The 18,582-nt window shown below is 35.2% G+C and overlaps 1 protein-coding gene across 6 annotated transcripts in view; it reads right to left on the minus strand.

Annotated features, from left to right (window-relative positions):
- Positions 1–18,582, minus strand: part of Rps6ka3 (ribosomal protein S6 kinase A3) — a 107,949-nt gene that overhangs the window by 78,312 nt on the left and 11,055 nt on the right. Inside the window, exons 2-3 of one of the 6 annotated variants that reach the window (XM_087903157.1) lie at positions 6,390–6,483; positions 5,397–5,433 (exon numbers count right to left, since the gene is read on the minus strand). The exons of 2 other annotated variants lie outside the window; for them this stretch is intronic. Coding sequence is in view for 1 of the 4 variants with exons in the window: in XM_085684405.2 (XP_085540531.1) it covers positions 236–238 (3 nt within the window). In the remaining 3 variants the exon portion in view is untranslated. Of the gene's footprint in view, positions 1–235; positions 261–5,396; positions 5,434–6,389; positions 6,484–18,582 lie in introns of those variants that run through there. 3 more of the 6 variants (XM_087903158.1, XM_087903160.1, XM_085684405.2) reach the window with 3 other exon arrangements.

Below are 18,582 nucleotides of genomic sequence, written 5' to 3' on the forward strand. Positions count from 1 at the left end.
GAAATGCATTTAACCCAAAGATACCTTTGCCTTCCAAATCAGTAACAGCTTACAAGAACCTGAAACTAATACTCAGTGGGCATGGGGAAAAAGCATTCTGGGTTTACTGGTGGAGAAAGTGTAAATCAGCACTCTTTTAGGAAAACAATTATCACATATAAAATTTTAGTATCCCATCCATTCTACTTCTTTTAAAATAAACAAGTGTACAAAGATGTATATACAAAATGCTCACCATAATTATTTTTTCCAAAAAGAACTCCAAATTGGAAACCTAAATTCCTAACAATAGAAAACTAGTTAAATATAGTATGATGCATTCATATAATGGAATACTATGTGGTCATTAAAATGATGATAAAGATGTAAATTTATTGACATGGAAAGACAGTCACATATAATAAGTGAAAAAGCAGTTTACAAAACAATATGAATTATAACAAACCCATTTTAAACAAATATATACATATCTTAATGTATATATTTGTATGGGAAAACACTCTGGAAGGATATACACCAAAATGTTAACAGTGGCTATCCCCAAATGGCAGAATTTCAGATGACTTAAACTTTTATTTTGCTTATTTGAATTTTGTAATATATCTATAGTATCTACAATAAATATGTATTATTTGTGTACCTGAAAAAAAAAACCAGTAGGGAGTGTTGACCCATGTTTATAGTCCCAGAACCTGGGATCTTGAGGCAGGAGGTCTGTAAGTTTGAGACCAGCCTGAGGTATATAGCAAGTTCATATCTCAAAGAAACAAAAATAAAACTTAAGACAATGGAACTTAGAAATATAAAGGGTCTTCTTTTATTCTCTCAGTGGACAAAAGCTTTCTAACTCCTTGTGATTCAACGAATGTACCAGGATCTAAGTTAATCATTTTTAGAGCATTATAAGTGGGGAAATTATAAAAGGCAGCCCACAATATCACATAAGGCAGATTCTTTGAATTTAAATCCCTGTCTCTCTTCTCTCCCCAGCTCTATTTATCATTCATTCATCCATTCTTCATTTGTTCATTTACTCTTGCTATGTTCTAGGTGCTGACCTGAAGATAAATGTAAACATGTCTTTCATCCTAAAATGTCTACTGACTTAAACCAAGGGGCACCTACATTCCTAGGTGTAGAGGTTGTCTATACAATAACACAAAGGACAAAACTGATGCCTAAAATGCAGGAAAGTAGGGGTGGGGAGCATATGTAAATAAAATCTTAATATCCTGACACATTTCTGCGGCAAGGGCATCCAAACTATCTTCAAGACATGCCTTTTTTCTACAAGATATAACTTCTTATTTGACTGACATCTGATTGTTTTTAATCCAATCCAGGAACTCCAAGGAAACCTTAATCTAGTTCTTAAGAATACTGAGTTGGAGTCAAGTGTGTAGATTAGAAATCCTGTTTTCATAATAGCAATGATGAAGCCTTGGGCAAGTTATTCAAACCACATAAGATTTAGTTTCCGTACACAGAAAGTAACAAATAAAAGAGTACTATTCAGAGAATAGTGAAGATGAAAGATAAATACATGAAAACCTAATCTGAGCATTTGGCATTTAGTAAACAATCAGATTAGTTATTTTTTTTTATCAGGTCCAGATCTGACCAGCCTGCCATCTTTCCCTGTAATTCCTCTCTTAGTGAATGCCACCATCTAATAATAGTATTTACCTTTCTCTATTATTTGGATTTTAGAACTCTTCGTCTAACTGGAGGTACATTTATATTTCCCATGGAAATAGAATTTCAAAACCATCAGCTTCTTATAAGTTTCAATGCATGCAAAACAACCATCACAATTAGATTTTTACTTTAAAAGTCCGCTGGTACAATATGAACAGCACTGAACTTGGAACTGGTAGACCAGCAGTACTGACATAAAGACCTGACACTCACTAAGGCCTTATAATTTGGGGAAATTGGACTTTCTTTGAACCTATCATTTTCTCTGTTCAAATAGGGATTATTTGTCCTGTCTACTCAAGAGGTTATTATTCAGCTCAAAATTGAGATGATTCATAAGAAAGCACTTTGTTAACTATCAAAGTAAAGTACTATTAAGATGAAACAGCTTCATAAGGATAAAATGATACAACAAAAAAATCCTGTTGATAATCAGAAAGGTATCTCAAAAGTCTTCTGTTCCAACTGCAATAATCTATTTAAATTCTTTGTATTCTGTTTTTACCTATGTTAAAATGCTATCAGGACAGGAATATAGTCCTATTAGGTAGCCCACTACTAGACTACTTTTGATAAAACACTGCCTACTAGACATAATTCCTCACTGTACAGCAATTTTTCTCACTCACAAATTCTACTTTAAGAAGGTACTTAATAAATGAAGACTAAGTTGCCTTTATATTACCTGCAAAGACATAGGAAGTAAATCTTCACTCGTGCTTATAATGTGCCCAAGTCTTATCTTTTACAGATAACTCAAGTTTATACAAATATTTAAGACAGCTGAGGCTTCTGATCCTACTTGCTGAATATATTCTTGATTCATCTTAAAGAGTAGTAGTATATTAAAACACACACAATCAACATTCCGACTATGGTTTTAAAATGCAGAAATGTGGGCATATCACCTCCCTTTCCTAGATAATAAACTTTCATTGATGTTGTTTGCATTTGCAAAATTTTGGGTAGGCCTCCACATACTGTTGACACACACTATTTTTTTCTGTTGGTTCAGCCCTCATTTTTTTAAAGGAAGTACTTATTTTATTAGTTATATGCATCTGTATCACTGTATGTGGGTATGTGCATGTATATGCAGATACCAATAGAGGCCAGAGGGGTTGTATCTCCTGAATTACAGACCGTTGTGAGTCACTTAACATGGGTGCTGGGAACTGAATTTGGATCCTCTGTAAGAAACAATTCTCTTAACTACTGATCTAGTTCTCTAGTTTCAACATTCATTTAGTTTGTTTTTGGTGGGGGTTACGTGTACCATAGTGTGTGTATGAAGGTCAGAGGCAACCTGAAGGAATGGATTCACTCCTATTATGTTGGTCCCAGGGACTGAACTAAGGTCATTAAGCTTCCAAGCTACCTTTATGTGAAAAACTATCTAGAGCCTATTCCCACTGTTTTTTTTTTTACATACAGTACAACTTATTATATGCCAGTAATATGTTGGGGCATACCCAAGATAATACATCTTTTATCTTGAAACTGTTGTTACTTATTCCCACAGAAAAAGTCTTACTTAAAAAATCTTGATTCCTCTTTTCCCACCTATGGTCTTATTGCTACAGTTTCTATTTGTTGGAATAGAAAATCTGTAAACCACTTCACTATTTTCAGCTTCAAGTCAGTCACAAATGTTGACAATGCATTATCTTTTCTGAAATATTTAGCTAATTAACACTTTAAGTAAACATTTTAAGAAACAACTGAAATGAAACATGACCCCAAAGATATCCTATTCTGTAGTATAGGCAAGTAATCCACTTCTTGCTAAATTTAGGGAAGATTCACCTTTGAACTTCATTATTAAAATAGAAAAATAGAAAAGCCAATGTTATCCTACATACCAACTTTACAAACCTTTTTCTTTATTAAAAAAATCTTTGTTTCAATGAACCTTTGGTATTATTCATCAAAATAAGGATTCAAGTATGATTAGAAATGAATGTAATGTTATGTTTGCAGTTAAGAACTTTATTTCCCCTTTGAAAACTGACCTTTGGTTATCACTAGAGACTAACAGATGACCAATCTGACTCAATGCTGCACTTCTAGTTTCTAAAGCTAGAGGGATAAGATCTACTAAACAAGAAAACAGATTTCTCTAATTTTAAGACAAATATGAAAAGTGTACACTGAGGTTGGTCAGTATTACTTTTAAACCCTAGCTATGTCCCATACTGGTACAGCTACCTGAACTTTGGGTAAGTTAATTAAAAATTTAAGTTGTAGTTTGTCCGCTCGTAGATATATAATATAATATAATATAATATAATATAATATAATATAATATACATAATATGTATATTATAATGTTGACCTTGAAGGATATTGAATTAGAAGGGTCCATTACAGGACCATAAATGCTACACATTTTCTCTTTTGCCTCAAATGATGGGGAAATGTTTCCATTTCTGCAGATAACTTCTAAAGATGTTATGCCGTGAAGAACAGGAGAGATGTCTTTCTTTCCACTCAGTGCAGTCAATTTCCTGCCAAGCAGGATAGAAGAAATCATTCATATGTGTGCTATTTTTCTGTACAATGTGGCTGAGTAAGTATGAAAAATAGTTTTAAAGTGAGGCAAATGTATTTATCCTCTCTCATCCTACCAAAATGCCTGCCAGCCAAAAAAGCTGTAGAGCTTGGCAGATTGTACATATGCAAATACGATGTGAAATACTGGAAAAGGTTAGGAAATGCTAATCATGCTTTACTTTGTTACTTTGAAATGTGTAAAAAATCACAAATTGGATTAACCTACAATATGGGTCTGATCAGAATAAAGCAGATAAAGGAGACTGTTCGCTTCAGTGTCAGCAGGAGTTGTTTTCAAAACAACTTTCTATGTTATACACAGGGATCACTAAAGATTGTTTTTAAGGTGCGAGGGCCGACAATTCAATCAGTAATTCTAAACTGAAGTTTCAATACCTCTAGAGTATTCCCAAGTATTTTAAGGGAAATGCTGACACATTAAAAATAAGACTATTTTCTTAATTAAAAATGCTTCACTTTCAGCAACCCTATTATGGAAATTATTTTAGTACAATCCCTGTTACACCATATATTCCCAGGGTGTAACCTGGTCTCTTTGGGAAAAAAAATTAAGGTTAATTTTTAAAAAATTCTTGACTTTCTAACAGGAGATCATCTGGAAGAAGTGTATTAGGACTGAGAAGTGATCTGTGATAGACAAAATTTGACTTTTACCTTTGTAGGACATACCAACTACTTTCACTCTCTTACCAAAAATGAAATGCACATAACAACACTGGGAGAAAAGGATTATCCATAGAGAATTAACAGTCTAAAGTAATAGGAAAGGAAGAAAAAAAGGGGGTCTGAAGCCATAGTATATTATACAGAGACCCAAGTTGCAGGAAGGAGCAAGGACCACACTTAAGAAAACAATAACCCCCAAACAAAACACCCTCACATTTCCACAAATACATCTGCCTTCCAAACTCCCTGATCCTAGCAGTGGCTTTTCTGTTGAAAGTGTATGTAGCAGAAGTTTCATCATAAAGGTGCTGTGCATGAGGCAGCAGGAACCTCTTTCCAACTTTGGTCAAGATACCATTGTACTGTTCAGAATCCAAAGAAGCTTCTTATGCAATCACATTGAAACAATAAGAAACAAGCACTTTATATTCTTAATAAGGAATGTATATAATCCTTACCAATGTGACAGGATTAAGAATCAGCTCCTCATTTATCCTAAGGAAATATCAGAGATGTGCATAAAGACTTATGTACAGTGATATTCATTATACTTTAAAATAGAAAACAATCTAAATGACCAACAGGGGACTAGTTAAATAAATCACAATACATCTATTCATATGTAGGAACACTATGCAATGGTTAAAATCAGGGCCTAATGAAAAATTAAAGATGCAAAATATGCCTGTAATATATTACATTTAAAAAGATATAGAGCTGTAAGTATGATCCCAATACTGTACCCTCCCTCCCAGCATGGGAGCATGTAACTAGCAAAACATAAAATCTTATCAGCGATTACCTGGACCATAGGATTTTCTTCTTGGTACTGTCTTTTCAAAATTATATTCATTTATTTTTAATTTTTTAAAGAGAAAAGGCAATAAATGTAATTAGAAATATTGGTTTATTTTCTAGTTACAGTGCTGTTATGTTTGCTTTATTAGCTTTCTCTTGCTACCAAAAACCTGCTGGTAACCAGGACTGCTCTATTTTCTAGACTAGGTATGTATGACCTCTGGCTTGTTATCTACACTATTAAGTTTATGAGGGCCCTTTCTTAAGATTTTATTTAGTTGTTTTTTTTTTCTTGATTCTGTAGTTGTGGCCTCAGAAAATTAGGTTTAGGCCTAGATCCACCTCATTTTTTTTCAAGTATACCCCTAAGGGAAATTCTGTTTATGAAACAAGTTATGTTGGGAATAAAGAAATGAAAACACAGTAGCAAAAATTAAGTCTGTATTGTGAATAGCAAGTATCAGAACACACACTGCAGAAAACAGAATCCATGCCACAAAGGACAAACTTGAGTAAATGAAAAAAAAGAAAGAATTTAAAAACTATGGAAGACAGACAGAAATAATCTATGAATAACAATGTTTCTTAGAAAAAAACAGAGCAGATTAATCAATCAAAAGTATAAGAAAACTTTCCAGTTCTGAAAAAAATACCTGAGACTGCAGACTGAGAAGGTTCAACAGAGATCATCAACACCAAGACATGTCCTGGCAAATGTTTTTAAATTTCAAGGATAAAGATATAATCCTATAAGCATACAAGCAGAAAAAATAGGTTATTTCAAAGGTACTAAATCAAATTGACCTCAGATTTTTCCTCACAACAAAATGCCAGAAGACGATGAAGTAATGACCTACAGAGAGTTAAAAGGGAACAGTTAAGATCTAAGAATTTCATACCTCACCCTAGTTTTTCAAGTTCAAAGGTCATAGAAAATTATTTTTACACCTGCAAAGTCTGATAAAATGTCACCATCTTGGTAGCATCTTTTAAAAATAAACTGTTCAAAGGTACACTCTAGAAAACCATCAAAAGAATAAAGAGCTCAAGAATATGAGAAGAAGTAACATCTGTAGACACCAAGTTAATATCCAGGAATAATTGACTAATTTAATTCTGCTAAAGGATAATGGGAAAAATGAGTAAGTACTGCTATAAGTATATAAACAATATAAAAGAAATTTTGTAGAGTTGAGATTTATAATGGACTAAATTAATGAATTCAAAAGAGATAGCAGAAGAAGAAGAAATTAATTCTCCATCCTTCCTAAAAGTATATTTAACAACCATTATTTTTAGTTTGTATCTAAAAAGTTTTGGAATATTTTGAAAAAACACACAATAATAAAAATAGATATTACAGTTTGAATCACTAAAGAATGTGCTATGAGGCTGATACACCTGATAGTCCTTTATGCTGACATCATATTTAATCCTAAGAATATAAGGTAAGTATTAATTACCCGTATTTCACAGCCGAGGAAGCTAAAGCTTGGCAAATAAATTAGTGAGTGGCAGAAACAAGACCCAAATCCAGGTATTTTTAGCTCAGTAAGTCCTTCTTCTAGCTTTCACAATTGTTTCAAAAACATTCCATATGGAAGAAGATAAAATCTCAAGGAAATAACACAAAATGACAGCAACTGTTTTGAAGGCGATTTAAGAAATGTCAAGTGTCTAATAAAACAAAGTGACTAGTCTTTGATGCTCTTGGAGCCTTTTTCAACTGCTAGAGGCAGTATCTAGGACCTCACACAAGCTAGACAAATATTCTACCACCAGACTGTTATCTATAGTCATCTTCTATTGGGAGACAGAGTCTCACTAAGTTTCCAGGCCTGGACTTGAACCCATTCTACAGCTTGGACAAGCTTTGTACTTGCAATCCTCCTCTTGCCTCAGCCTCCCAAGTAGCTGTGCTTACAGGTTTGAACCATCAGCCCCAGAATTATTTTCATGTGTGTTAACAGTATGGCAGTTAAGTGTTTTAAGTCTTTATTTTTTAAGAAATACAATACAAATATTTACATTGGAGTTGATTCATCTAGAATTAGCTTCAAAATAATTCACCGGAGATGGAGCAAATAAGTATGTGTAGGGTAGTGTGTGGGAGGGGAGCAGTAAGAATAAAATAGTGGGCCATGAGTTGTTAACTTTTGAGGCTTTATTCTTAGAAAATGGTGCTTGCTCATGCTTTCAGTGTCCTGTGTGTAAAATGCTTCATACTACAAACTTTAGTAGGTTCACATTTTTTTAAGGAGGAAAAAAAAATCTATAATGTACTGTCAAAGAAAAAGGTAAGTATAGAAAACCATACAGAAAGAGAAAGCATGCAACCCAGGCCTTCACTCATGCTAGGCAAGTGTTTTAACACAACCATAGCATCTCTAAGCTCTTCTATGGACAATTAACATATACATTTTTAACAAAAATGGAAGCAAGTGTTTGTAATATTAATGCTAAACATAAAATCTAAGACAACCTTTAAGGTAATCACAAAGGACTAAAGATACCCATACTGAGTGTATAATAATAATGGTTGCTATCAATTACTGAGCTCTTGACTGCTAGGGAAATACTAAGCAATATTATCTCTGATGCTTCTAACAACTTCAAGAGACATTGTCATCAATTCAAGATGAATTCATCAGTATTTTTTCGTGTAGTCTCAGCAAAATGCCTGGCACATAGTGCATGCTCAATAAATCCTTGGTGAACATATGAAAAAGTCCAATAACCTGTTCAAGGATGAAAGTAGGGCCCATATTTAGACTCAAATTTAACCCTTTGTTCTTTAATCACAAATACTATTTTTTAAATTTTATTTTAATTGTGTGCATTGGTGTTTGCCTGCATGTATGTCTGTGTGAGGATGCTGGATCCTCTGGAGCTGGAGTTGCAGACAGTTGTGAGCTGCCATGTGGGTACTGGGAATTGAACTTGGGTCCCCTGGAAGAGCAACCAATGGTCTTAACCACTGAGCCATCTCCCCACTCATCACAAACAATATTTTAATAATGCTTCATTAAAGCAAGAGTACAGATAATTCCTTCTGTGTATGTTTATTTTTCAGATTTTACTTAATCACCATGTGTTGTTTTTTAGACACAAAAATAATCAAATAGTGTGTAAAAGTACTGAACATTTAGTCACAGATATAAACAAACCACAACACAAAAGCAGATGTATTAGGACTAACATGAAATAAATGGAAACAAGGGAGATAGAAAAACTTTAAGATGGAGTAGTATCAACTAACATAAAAATACAATAAGGGCAAATTGTTATAATTTATACTAGGACCTATAAATATTACATTTCCGAAGAAAATAAAGTATAAAAAGATTAAAGATTCAAGTAGCCATTAAAAACTGAGTTCAAAACCATAAATTTAAAAAGATTTAATATTTATTTTGTCATTACATTTATAAGAGCTAGAGTTACAGAAGATTGTGAGCACCCTAAAAATGGGTGCCAAGAACTGAACTTGCGTCCTCTGAGCTATATCTAACCTCTAAAATTCCTTTTTATTTTGTATCTGTGTGCATGTGTGTGTGCATGCGCATGCCACAATACATGGATGGAGGTCAAAGGACAACCAACCTGTGGGAATTCAAGTTCTCCTTCCACCATGTTGGTCGCAGGGATCAGACTTAGGTTATTAGGGCTTGGCAATGAGTGCTTTTACCCAGTGAGCCATCTCAAGGGCCCTAACTCTAAAACTACCAAAAGCAGGGATCACATATTTTCCCTGATTATGATAAATTAAACAAGGAAATAAACTATAGCAACCACCCAGAAATTAGTTCTTTTAAATAACCATTAAGAAAAAAAAATTGTAGCAACTATTACTTATTCATTGTCTCTGCCTATCTTTTAAATTATAGTGCTATCTACGTTACATATCCTATAATTTTTTCCATTTATTTATAAACCATGAGGTATGATATTGTGTATAGTAGAGATAATGGGAGGTTGAGAGTACTTGTTTAAGATCACAGCTACTTTTTGCAAATGAAAAGTGAACCAAAGTCAAATTGCAAAGTATCCACTAAGTACACTTAGAAATACTGTTGTTATTATAACACTGTTAGAATTAACATCCAGGTATGCTTATTTATCTCTTTGCCTAATATAAAATTTTATAGTACCAGTGGGAAAAACAGAGTTCTTTAACACAACATGTTTTGAAAACAATCACTTTGTAAACACATTGTTCTAATAAGGGTATGGTTAATTTTTTAAAAACATTTCATAGGCTGAATATATTTCAAATCATAAGTTTCTATAATCTATTCTCAAAATAGTATATAATATTAAACTAGATAAAGGAAGGAATCAAAAACATGATTTGCTGTCCATTTCTAAAATCCAGTATGATCTTGGAAAAGTCACTTGAGGGAGTACTTACCTATAATCCTGAATTATATGGAACTTTGATCATTTTAGATTTGAGGGTCTGCCATTGTGGAATATTGGGTTTTTTTGTATCTCACTTGAGGAAGTTACCAATTTAACATTTCTAAGTGTAATACTTTCATCTGTACCCAGAATAGTTTTATCTATATCAGTGGTGTATTGCTTCCTAGTGTAAAAAAAAAAATAATGCCAAAGAATGGATGCAACAACTGTTGTCATCTAAAAGAAAAATAAAATATGGGTTTTCTTTACAGATTAAGGACTCTAATGCAACCTTATAATTTCCACAATCCAATCTTATAATATTTTATTATTAGAGAAATTGGTGTAGTGCTAACTTTTTAAATAAGTCCTATGTAGATTCCTAATTCTACCCCTGTCTTCTAAGCCCTACTTCTTTTGAATAGATGGTATGTGTCCAATCCCTGCACAATGACCAGAATTACTTGAGTTTTCTGTTAACATATAATAAGTAGGTAGAGTGCTTACCCTGCATCCAGTTTCTAGTATCACAAACACAATACAAAATAAAATAAAGTAATCTGGACTCCCTCTACACAGAAACAAAATCAGATTTTCAGAAGCTCCATGGCTTAGTATTGGGGGGGGGGAGTTCGAGACAGGGTTTCTCTGTAACTTTGAAGCCTGTTCTGGAACTAGTTCTTGTAGACCAGGTTGGCCTCGAACTCACAAAGATCTGCCTCCCCTGCCTCCCGAGTGCTGGGATTAAAGACGTGTGCCCACCACGGCCTGGCTGGCTTAGTATTTTTTTTTAAAACGGGGCATCTTCAATGACTCCTGTGATTACACAACTCTGGGGAACCAGGGTAGTAAAATAGACTATGAACTGTAATGTCTCCCTTATCAAGTCGCAAAACCTGGTTTGCCCTTTATTACAGGTGTCTTTGGATAAGTGATTTATCTCAACTTTCCAGTCCAGACTCAGATATTCAATCCACCAGAAGCTGTGATAAGTTCAGTATGCTCAACTGTTCCAGATATTCGATAAATCTCAACTTCTCTTTTCTTGTGTTCATCTTTTAGGGCAAATATCATACGAGAAGCTTTAGAGGCATTCCCTGTGCTAAGAATCCCCTCCTATTTTCAGAGCTAAAAATCTAAAATTAGATAACCTATGTATTGTTTGAGTTGACTGATTCAGATTTAGTTGGTTTCCAGAGGCTCAGATGAGAAATAACATCATGCTGGCTTCAGAGGCCAAGCTTTCATTTTGGTGTAACTATAGAAGAAAAATAACCTGGACCTCATTTTCACATTTACTGTATGACCAATCATTAAACGTTCTGGCCAGAACTCCAAATATGAACTTCAGAAAAACCCTATCAAGTACTCAGAAGACTATTTGAAATTATACCAGACAGTAATTTTGAAACATAACCATCATTTTAGTTTTACAGGATCCCATTAAAAAAACATCGCCCCCATGACCACTAGAAATAATTTTAGAAGATGATGGCCCTTCTCCCAACAAAGTCTGTCCTCAGGGTTAGGAACATCATTTATGGGTTGATTATTACTGGTATAGGGTTGGGGGTTGGGGTGGAAATTATGTAGACTCATAGATCTCTGAAAACAAAAGGGAAATTGAATGGGAAAATAGGTAGATTAGTGTGAGCTTACTCACAATAATAATAATAATAATAGTAATAGAGTGAATACTTGTGTGCTATTATTTATAGACAATTTACATTGGTATAGATTCTTGTACATTGATACAAGTTCAAATTATATTTGTTATACTGAATATGCTTCTATTACTGTTTACAGTATTTGTATACCTACACAAAGTTATTTTGTCAGATTGTATGCATGCATTTCTACTTGTTTAAGACATTTTGTATACTGATACAATTTTAGGATATATTTAGTATCTTGCATTATATATTTCTACCTCTGATCAAGATACTTATACATTGTTTATATTTTGAGGTCACTGTCCTCATTTGCTGCAAGTTGTTTAAAGATTGTTGAATATTCTAATATGAAGTCTTAGTCTTTAAGTTATAGATATTAAGTATTATAAATCAATTTCATCCATGTTTGTCAGACTTATAGTTAGACTATTCAGGTTCTTTACATACATAGAGGTTGTATTCTACGTAAATAGGCAATCTTCAACCACTTCAAAGAACTGTAGAATATGGTATTTAAATAATTTAGGGTTCTGTTGATGTGAGACATGATTGCTCCTGGCAGCACCGATCTATTCCCAAGAGAATGGTGAGCACTGAAGACACTCCACTTGGAGCTTGTTTTCTTCTTGAGAAAACTGACCTATGGGCAAGGAATTGCCCAAGCATGAACCTCTGACAAAATGCATGGCGTCCAGACTGGACAAGCAGGATACAAGAAAAAAAGACTGCAAAACCTTGTCAAAACAAGGTAAGACAGTTTTGAAAATCTTCCTGCCTCTAAAAATGGTCTGTCTCTAGGCCTTAGCCAAAGTTGGATACTTCAACATTGCAAATGAAACTTTGGGTGATTGCCCAAGTAGCCAGTTGTCTCCATTATCTACTGCATATTTTGGAAGCTGCTTGATTATACTTCCTGCCTATTCAAGTAATGTTATCTCCCTTCTCAGGCCTTCAATGGGGTTGAAGATTAAATACTCAGTTACTCTCCTCTTATGATTTATTCAAGCCATTTCTAATACAAGACTTAGACTCCTTAGGATAAAATAATTATTAAAACATTTAGCATGTTACTTGCTTAATTTTGTTTATACTGGTTGTAATTCTAATTTTTATACTTGATATCTGTTCTTATTGTGTATAGTTTTGTATTGGGCTCGGAACTCTCTTATTTAGACAAAAGGGGGAAGGATGATGGGGAACCTTCTTCAGCCAACGGCCTTTGAGAGGGCAGATCAAGTGGGGTGTGGCCTTTGGGTACCAAAAAGCCCGCAGGAGTACCCACTCGACCCCTTCTTCCAGCACACTACACCTGGATGTTGGACCCTGTTTCTGTTTCCTCCTTGTGATCCATGAGTTTTCCTATTAATAAAGAAAAACTTTAGTATACCCTATTCAAAGCTAGTGTGGGATTATTTGATTCATGTTTCCCCCCATTTGATGTGTTCCACTTTTATTGAATTTTCTTAAAAAATATTTTCATAAATCACTTTATTTTGTAGTTTTACCCCAAAGCACTCCCACACAAAACTGAATTCATTTTCTAAACAAATTCATATTTCTCAAAATTCATCTAAAATATAATTTAAATTGCCTTTTAAAAAAAGTGACATCTTCTTCTGCTTGGATTTCAGTAGAGATGTTTAAGGATAGAGCTGTTGCATTTCTATCTGCTGTAACCAGTTGACTGCACCTGGAAAGCCTTTCTGGATTCTGTTTTGTCTGACTGATCTATGTGTTCATTCCTTTGCCAGCACCATAGCATTTCAACTACTAAAATAAATCTTAAAAGCAGGTGATTACTCCCATTTTCTTTTTACCTCTCTCTCTTTTTTTCTCTGAGATAGGGTCTCAGTATATTGACCAGGCTGGTCTCAAACTCACAGAGATTCACTTGCCTCTGCCTCTCAAGTGCTAAGGTTAAAGGTGTCTGCCCCCATGTCCAGGCACTCCACTTCATTTAACTTTCCACTTAATTTTTGAGATGACAAATTTGTGTTGTTTTTAATTGAGTTGGGGGAAATAACATTTCTACTATGTTGAGTCTTCCAATCTGTGACCAAAATAACTATTCTCCGCTTATTTAGACATTTTTAATTTTCAGCACATACATGCTTCATATAAGTGATACTATAGAGTTTCTATACATTTGTTTTACACACACACACACACACACACACACACACACACAGAAACATTCTGTATGCTAGCCTTGTGCTTTACAACCATGATGGAATCACAGAATCAATTTTACGGTTTGGTAAAATTCTTCTGAGACTTTCACAGGAGAACACTATGTGGCTGTAAATAAGGGCAGTCTTATTTCTTTCCTTGAAAAAGGATGTATTATTGTGTATGGGACAACCATGAACAATATATGGAAGTCAGAGGACAACTTTCTGGAGATGGCTTTCTTGTGTTTGAGGCAGGGTCTCTTTTGTTGTTTCTGCCACACTGTGTATTCTAGGTTAGCTGGCCCATGAGCTTCTGGGCAATTCTCCTGTTCCCCCCCCCCCCCCCGCCGCCCTGCCACACACACACACCTTGGCACTTGAGTTTTGGCATTACAGATGCGTGGTACTTCATGGGTTTGGGGGCTCAAACTCGGGCAGAGAGGCTTTCACAGCAAATGCTTTTACCTGCCGAGTTAGCTTACTGGTCCTTACTTCTTCCTCTAAAGTTTACATGCCTCTTACCACTCTTCCTTGTTTATTATGCTGATAGGATTTTTAAAGATTATAATAAGCAGTTGTGAGAATGGATATCTCTGCTATATCCCTGCTGGAATTTTAGAAGAAAGCACTGATTTTTTGTTTGTTTTTGCATTTACCATATGCCAACTGTAGGTTTTTTAAAATTCTTTATCAGGCTGAAAAGTTCCCTTTTCAGATTGCCAAATTCTCATTTTGCATTTGTTTTTGTATCAATATGTGATTTTTCTTTAATTTTTAAAATGTTTGGACTATCTTCAATTAAAACTTTTCAGTGCAGAAACACTTTTCTATTTCCGGAATCAAACCCACGTGGTTATGGTACATGGGTCTTTATTGCTGGGCTTGAGTCTAATATTTGGTTGAGGATTCTGTATTGCCTTTGAGTCTTGGTATCTAACAAGTCTCATATGAAATGCTCTTCTCCTCTTCTATTTCTTGAGAGAAACTGTAGAATTCATGTTGCTTCTTTATTCTTGATGGTCCAAGTTTTCTTCTTTTATCATTTTCTTTCTGTATGAAGAAACTTCTTTAGCCAATTCCTTAGTTTTTACACAATATCCTTAGTTATCATATATTCAAAACTACTAATTCCTATAGGATATTTTCACTGGGTCTAGAATTCTGGGCTAACAGCTCTTCTCCTTCAGATTTTAAAAATGCTGCACTTCCCTAGAGTCTGAGGGTAAATCCCTGGCATGTGAATCACTCCATACAGATACTGACACAGTTCTCACTAGCTGTTTTAAAGATTCTCTTTAATTTTCCAGTTTGCTTTTAAATTGCTATAATAAACTATACATGAGACTTATTTTCTGAAAGTGTACAATCCAGTAGTGCTAAGTGCTATTCACATTGTTGTACAACCAATCTCGCAAAATTTAAATACTATACCTACTAAACAGTAACTCCTTATTTCTAAGTTTGATTTTGATAACTCAGGCAACGGATTGCCTTGGGCTTGTTTGTGATTAATACAGACTCTGGAATCTGGAAGATTTTACCTTTTGTCTATTTTGGGGAGAATTTCAACCATTACATTTCTTTAGGTGGCTCTTCTTCTGGAACTTTGATAATATGCATTTTAAGTTTTTAAAAGTCCTGTTCATTTTTCCCTAGGTTATTTTCTGTTGTTTGGACTGTGTAGGTACTTTTTTGAAGACAGGATCTTGTACTGTAACCTAGGCTGGCCTAGATCTCAGGGCAATTCTTCTGTCTCAGCCTCTGAAGTGCTGGGATTATGGGTGTATGCCATCATACCCAGTTAGATAGGGGAAATTTCTCTTGCTCTTTCTTCAATATTATAATTACTATCATCCTTACTCTTTTGATTTCATTTCATACTCAGTTTATTTCACTCACATTTTTCAGTTCTAAAATTTCCATTTGGTGCTCCTTTATATTTTCTATTTTTTTTTTCTGAGACGGAAAATTCATTTAACTGTTTACATTTGCTCACTTTTCAAAGCTGCTGCTCTAAAATCCTGACCAGGTAAAGCTAATCATCTGAATCAGTATTGGTGTCTGCTGACTTTTTCTGAGACAGGGTTTCTCTGTGTAGTCCTGGAACTAGCTCTGTAGATCAGACCGGCCTAAAACTCATTGAGATCTGCCTGCCTCTGCCTTCCAAGTCCCAGGATTAAAGACGTGCACAACCACTGCCCGTGTGACATTTTTTTCTGTATTCCAAGCATTTGGATCCTATTTAATATACTTTAGCAGGCAGTCCCATATTGAGGGATAGTGTAAGGGCAATATTAGCATAAATATTCTCTGGACACTACTAAGACTACCCAAGCAATAGTGGAAACACTGTCTCGAATGCTCAAATGTATCCAGCTATATGCTTGCTTCCATAGAGTGAACCACCTTGTTGTCTACGGTTAGGACTATGAGTTCACCTTTCTTCTGGGCTGTGGGGAAGCAAAGTAAGAACCAAAAGTCTATCTTCTCAAGGAATTCCCCAAGAAGAGTTGACAATAGCGAAGAACAGAAGAGGAACTGAACGGCTAATCAGTCTCAGCTGTCTGCGAAGACTCACTGACATTAGCAGGGGTGGGAAACAATTAAGTGCTCTTGTCTTCAGTTATTTTCTGCCTAATTGATGCTGGGGGAATGCTAGAAGCTTAGTATGAACTATGCCTGCCTCATACTACTTTAAGTCTCATTATTTTGGGTCAGTGGTGGAGGTTCAACTTGCTGAAAGTACACTGTGAAGAAACAACTTCCTTTCACAAGGGTAGGATGTTGAAAAATCAGTTTCCTGAACAGATGCAAAAGTCACCCAGCAGAGGGAACCAAAGCACTGTCTTTTTTTTTTCAAGGCAAGGAATGGGTAATTAGGACACATTTCCCCTAGCCAACACCCTTGGGGCTGGAGGGGCAGAACACTGTCACTTGTTCCCTATTCCTATAAGTATTTGGGTAGATTAGAATGAGAACTGCCAAGGTTTAGGCTTACTGAACTACCCTATTCCTATTTGGTTAAAGAGAACTGAGTTTTCTTTGAGCTTTTTGTGTCTGGTATTGTTATAGCATCCTGTTGGTGATATATGGAAATCAGTAAGAAAACCCAGAGACTACATTCCAAGGTCCTCAGACAATCTGCCTTCTTTTCCACTGTTCCTGGTCACATTTGTTAAGGTTCAATTGGAAGGGAAGTACTGAGAGCTATAGGTTCCTCCATCTTGGCAGAGCCAGAAGTTTCTTCCAAGTGATATTTATATTAAAAATGGCATTTGTTTTCTAATTTTCACATCATCAAAAAGTCTACTATAGAAAGTTGTTACATTATAAGATTGTAATTTCCCTCTAAATATCCAATTATATCTGTTTGTATTCCTGGTCAACTTAGCTTGTTTTATGCTATTTTGGTTGTTTGTCCAGACAATCGGTATTTTTAGACTATAATAATTCAAAGGAAAGAATTCTACTTAATTCATTATCACCTAGTACTATATTTCACACACTAAAAGGAGCCAAGAGGAAAAGAACATTTTAAAACTAATTTGCACATTCTTCTTTTTATTGATCCAAGGCATATCTTATTTTTAACTTGCCTATACTATTTCTCTCTTTAATCAACCTCCCCTTTTCCTGATACCAATATCCACGGTGATCGTTATTCTCTTGAATTATACCAATTGCTACCAGGAACCTAAAGGAAAGAAGGTAAGTAAGAACAGAGGTAACTGAGATGGATTATTTTTGTTTTTTGAGACAGGGTTTCTCTATGAAACACCTCTGGCTGTTCCAGAACTTGCTTTGTAGACCAAGCTGGCCTCGAACTTTCAGAGATCCATCTTACCTCTGACTCCCAAGTGCTGGGATTAAAGGTGGGAGCATCACTGCCTGACTGAGGATTCTTAAAAAGAACTCATTTAATACACTGACTTAACATTTAACTTGGAGGTTTTTTTTTTTTAGACTTAGTTCTGATTACCAACGAATTTCTACCCTTTTGCTTTAAAAAAAATCTATTGATCTGGGTGGTGGTGGTGCACACCTTTAATCCTAGCACTCAGGAGGCAGAGGCAGGAGGATTTCTGAGTTCAAGGACAGCCTGGTCTACAAGAGCCAGTTCTAGGACAGGGTCCAAAGCTACAGAGAAACCTTGTCTCAAAAGCCAAAACAAAACAAAAATCTAATGAGTTTCTAAGACCAAGGGGACTATTTCCTGCCTTCACCCTCAGTTCTTCTATAACCAATCTATAGCTTCATGTTCTATTCTTCAAGGAACTCGGCTCCTGCTTAGAAAAAGTGTAGTAGGTGGTGAGGTAACCTAAAGCATGTTCGTAGAACCCAGGCCTTTATGAATACAACTGAAAACCCACTGATCTAGAAAAGTTTTGCATTTATTACATCTACACTGAAAATGTTTGAGAATATAGACATATAGACACTTTGCTTGTTTTTTAAGACGGGGTCTTTCTGTGGAACACCCCTGGCTGTCCTGGAATTCACTTTGTAGACCAGGCTAGCTTCAAACTCAGAGATCCACCTGCCTCTGCCTCCCAAGTGCTGGGATTAAAGGCATGTGCCACCACCACCTGGCTTAAAGTAGC

This window comes from Myodes glareolus, chromosome X, assembly GCF_982192425.1.
Source record: "Myodes glareolus chromosome X, mMyoGla1.1, whole genome shotgun sequence".
NCBI classification, from domain to species: domain Eukaryota; kingdom Metazoa; phylum Chordata; class Mammalia; order Rodentia; family Cricetidae; genus Myodes; species Myodes glareolus.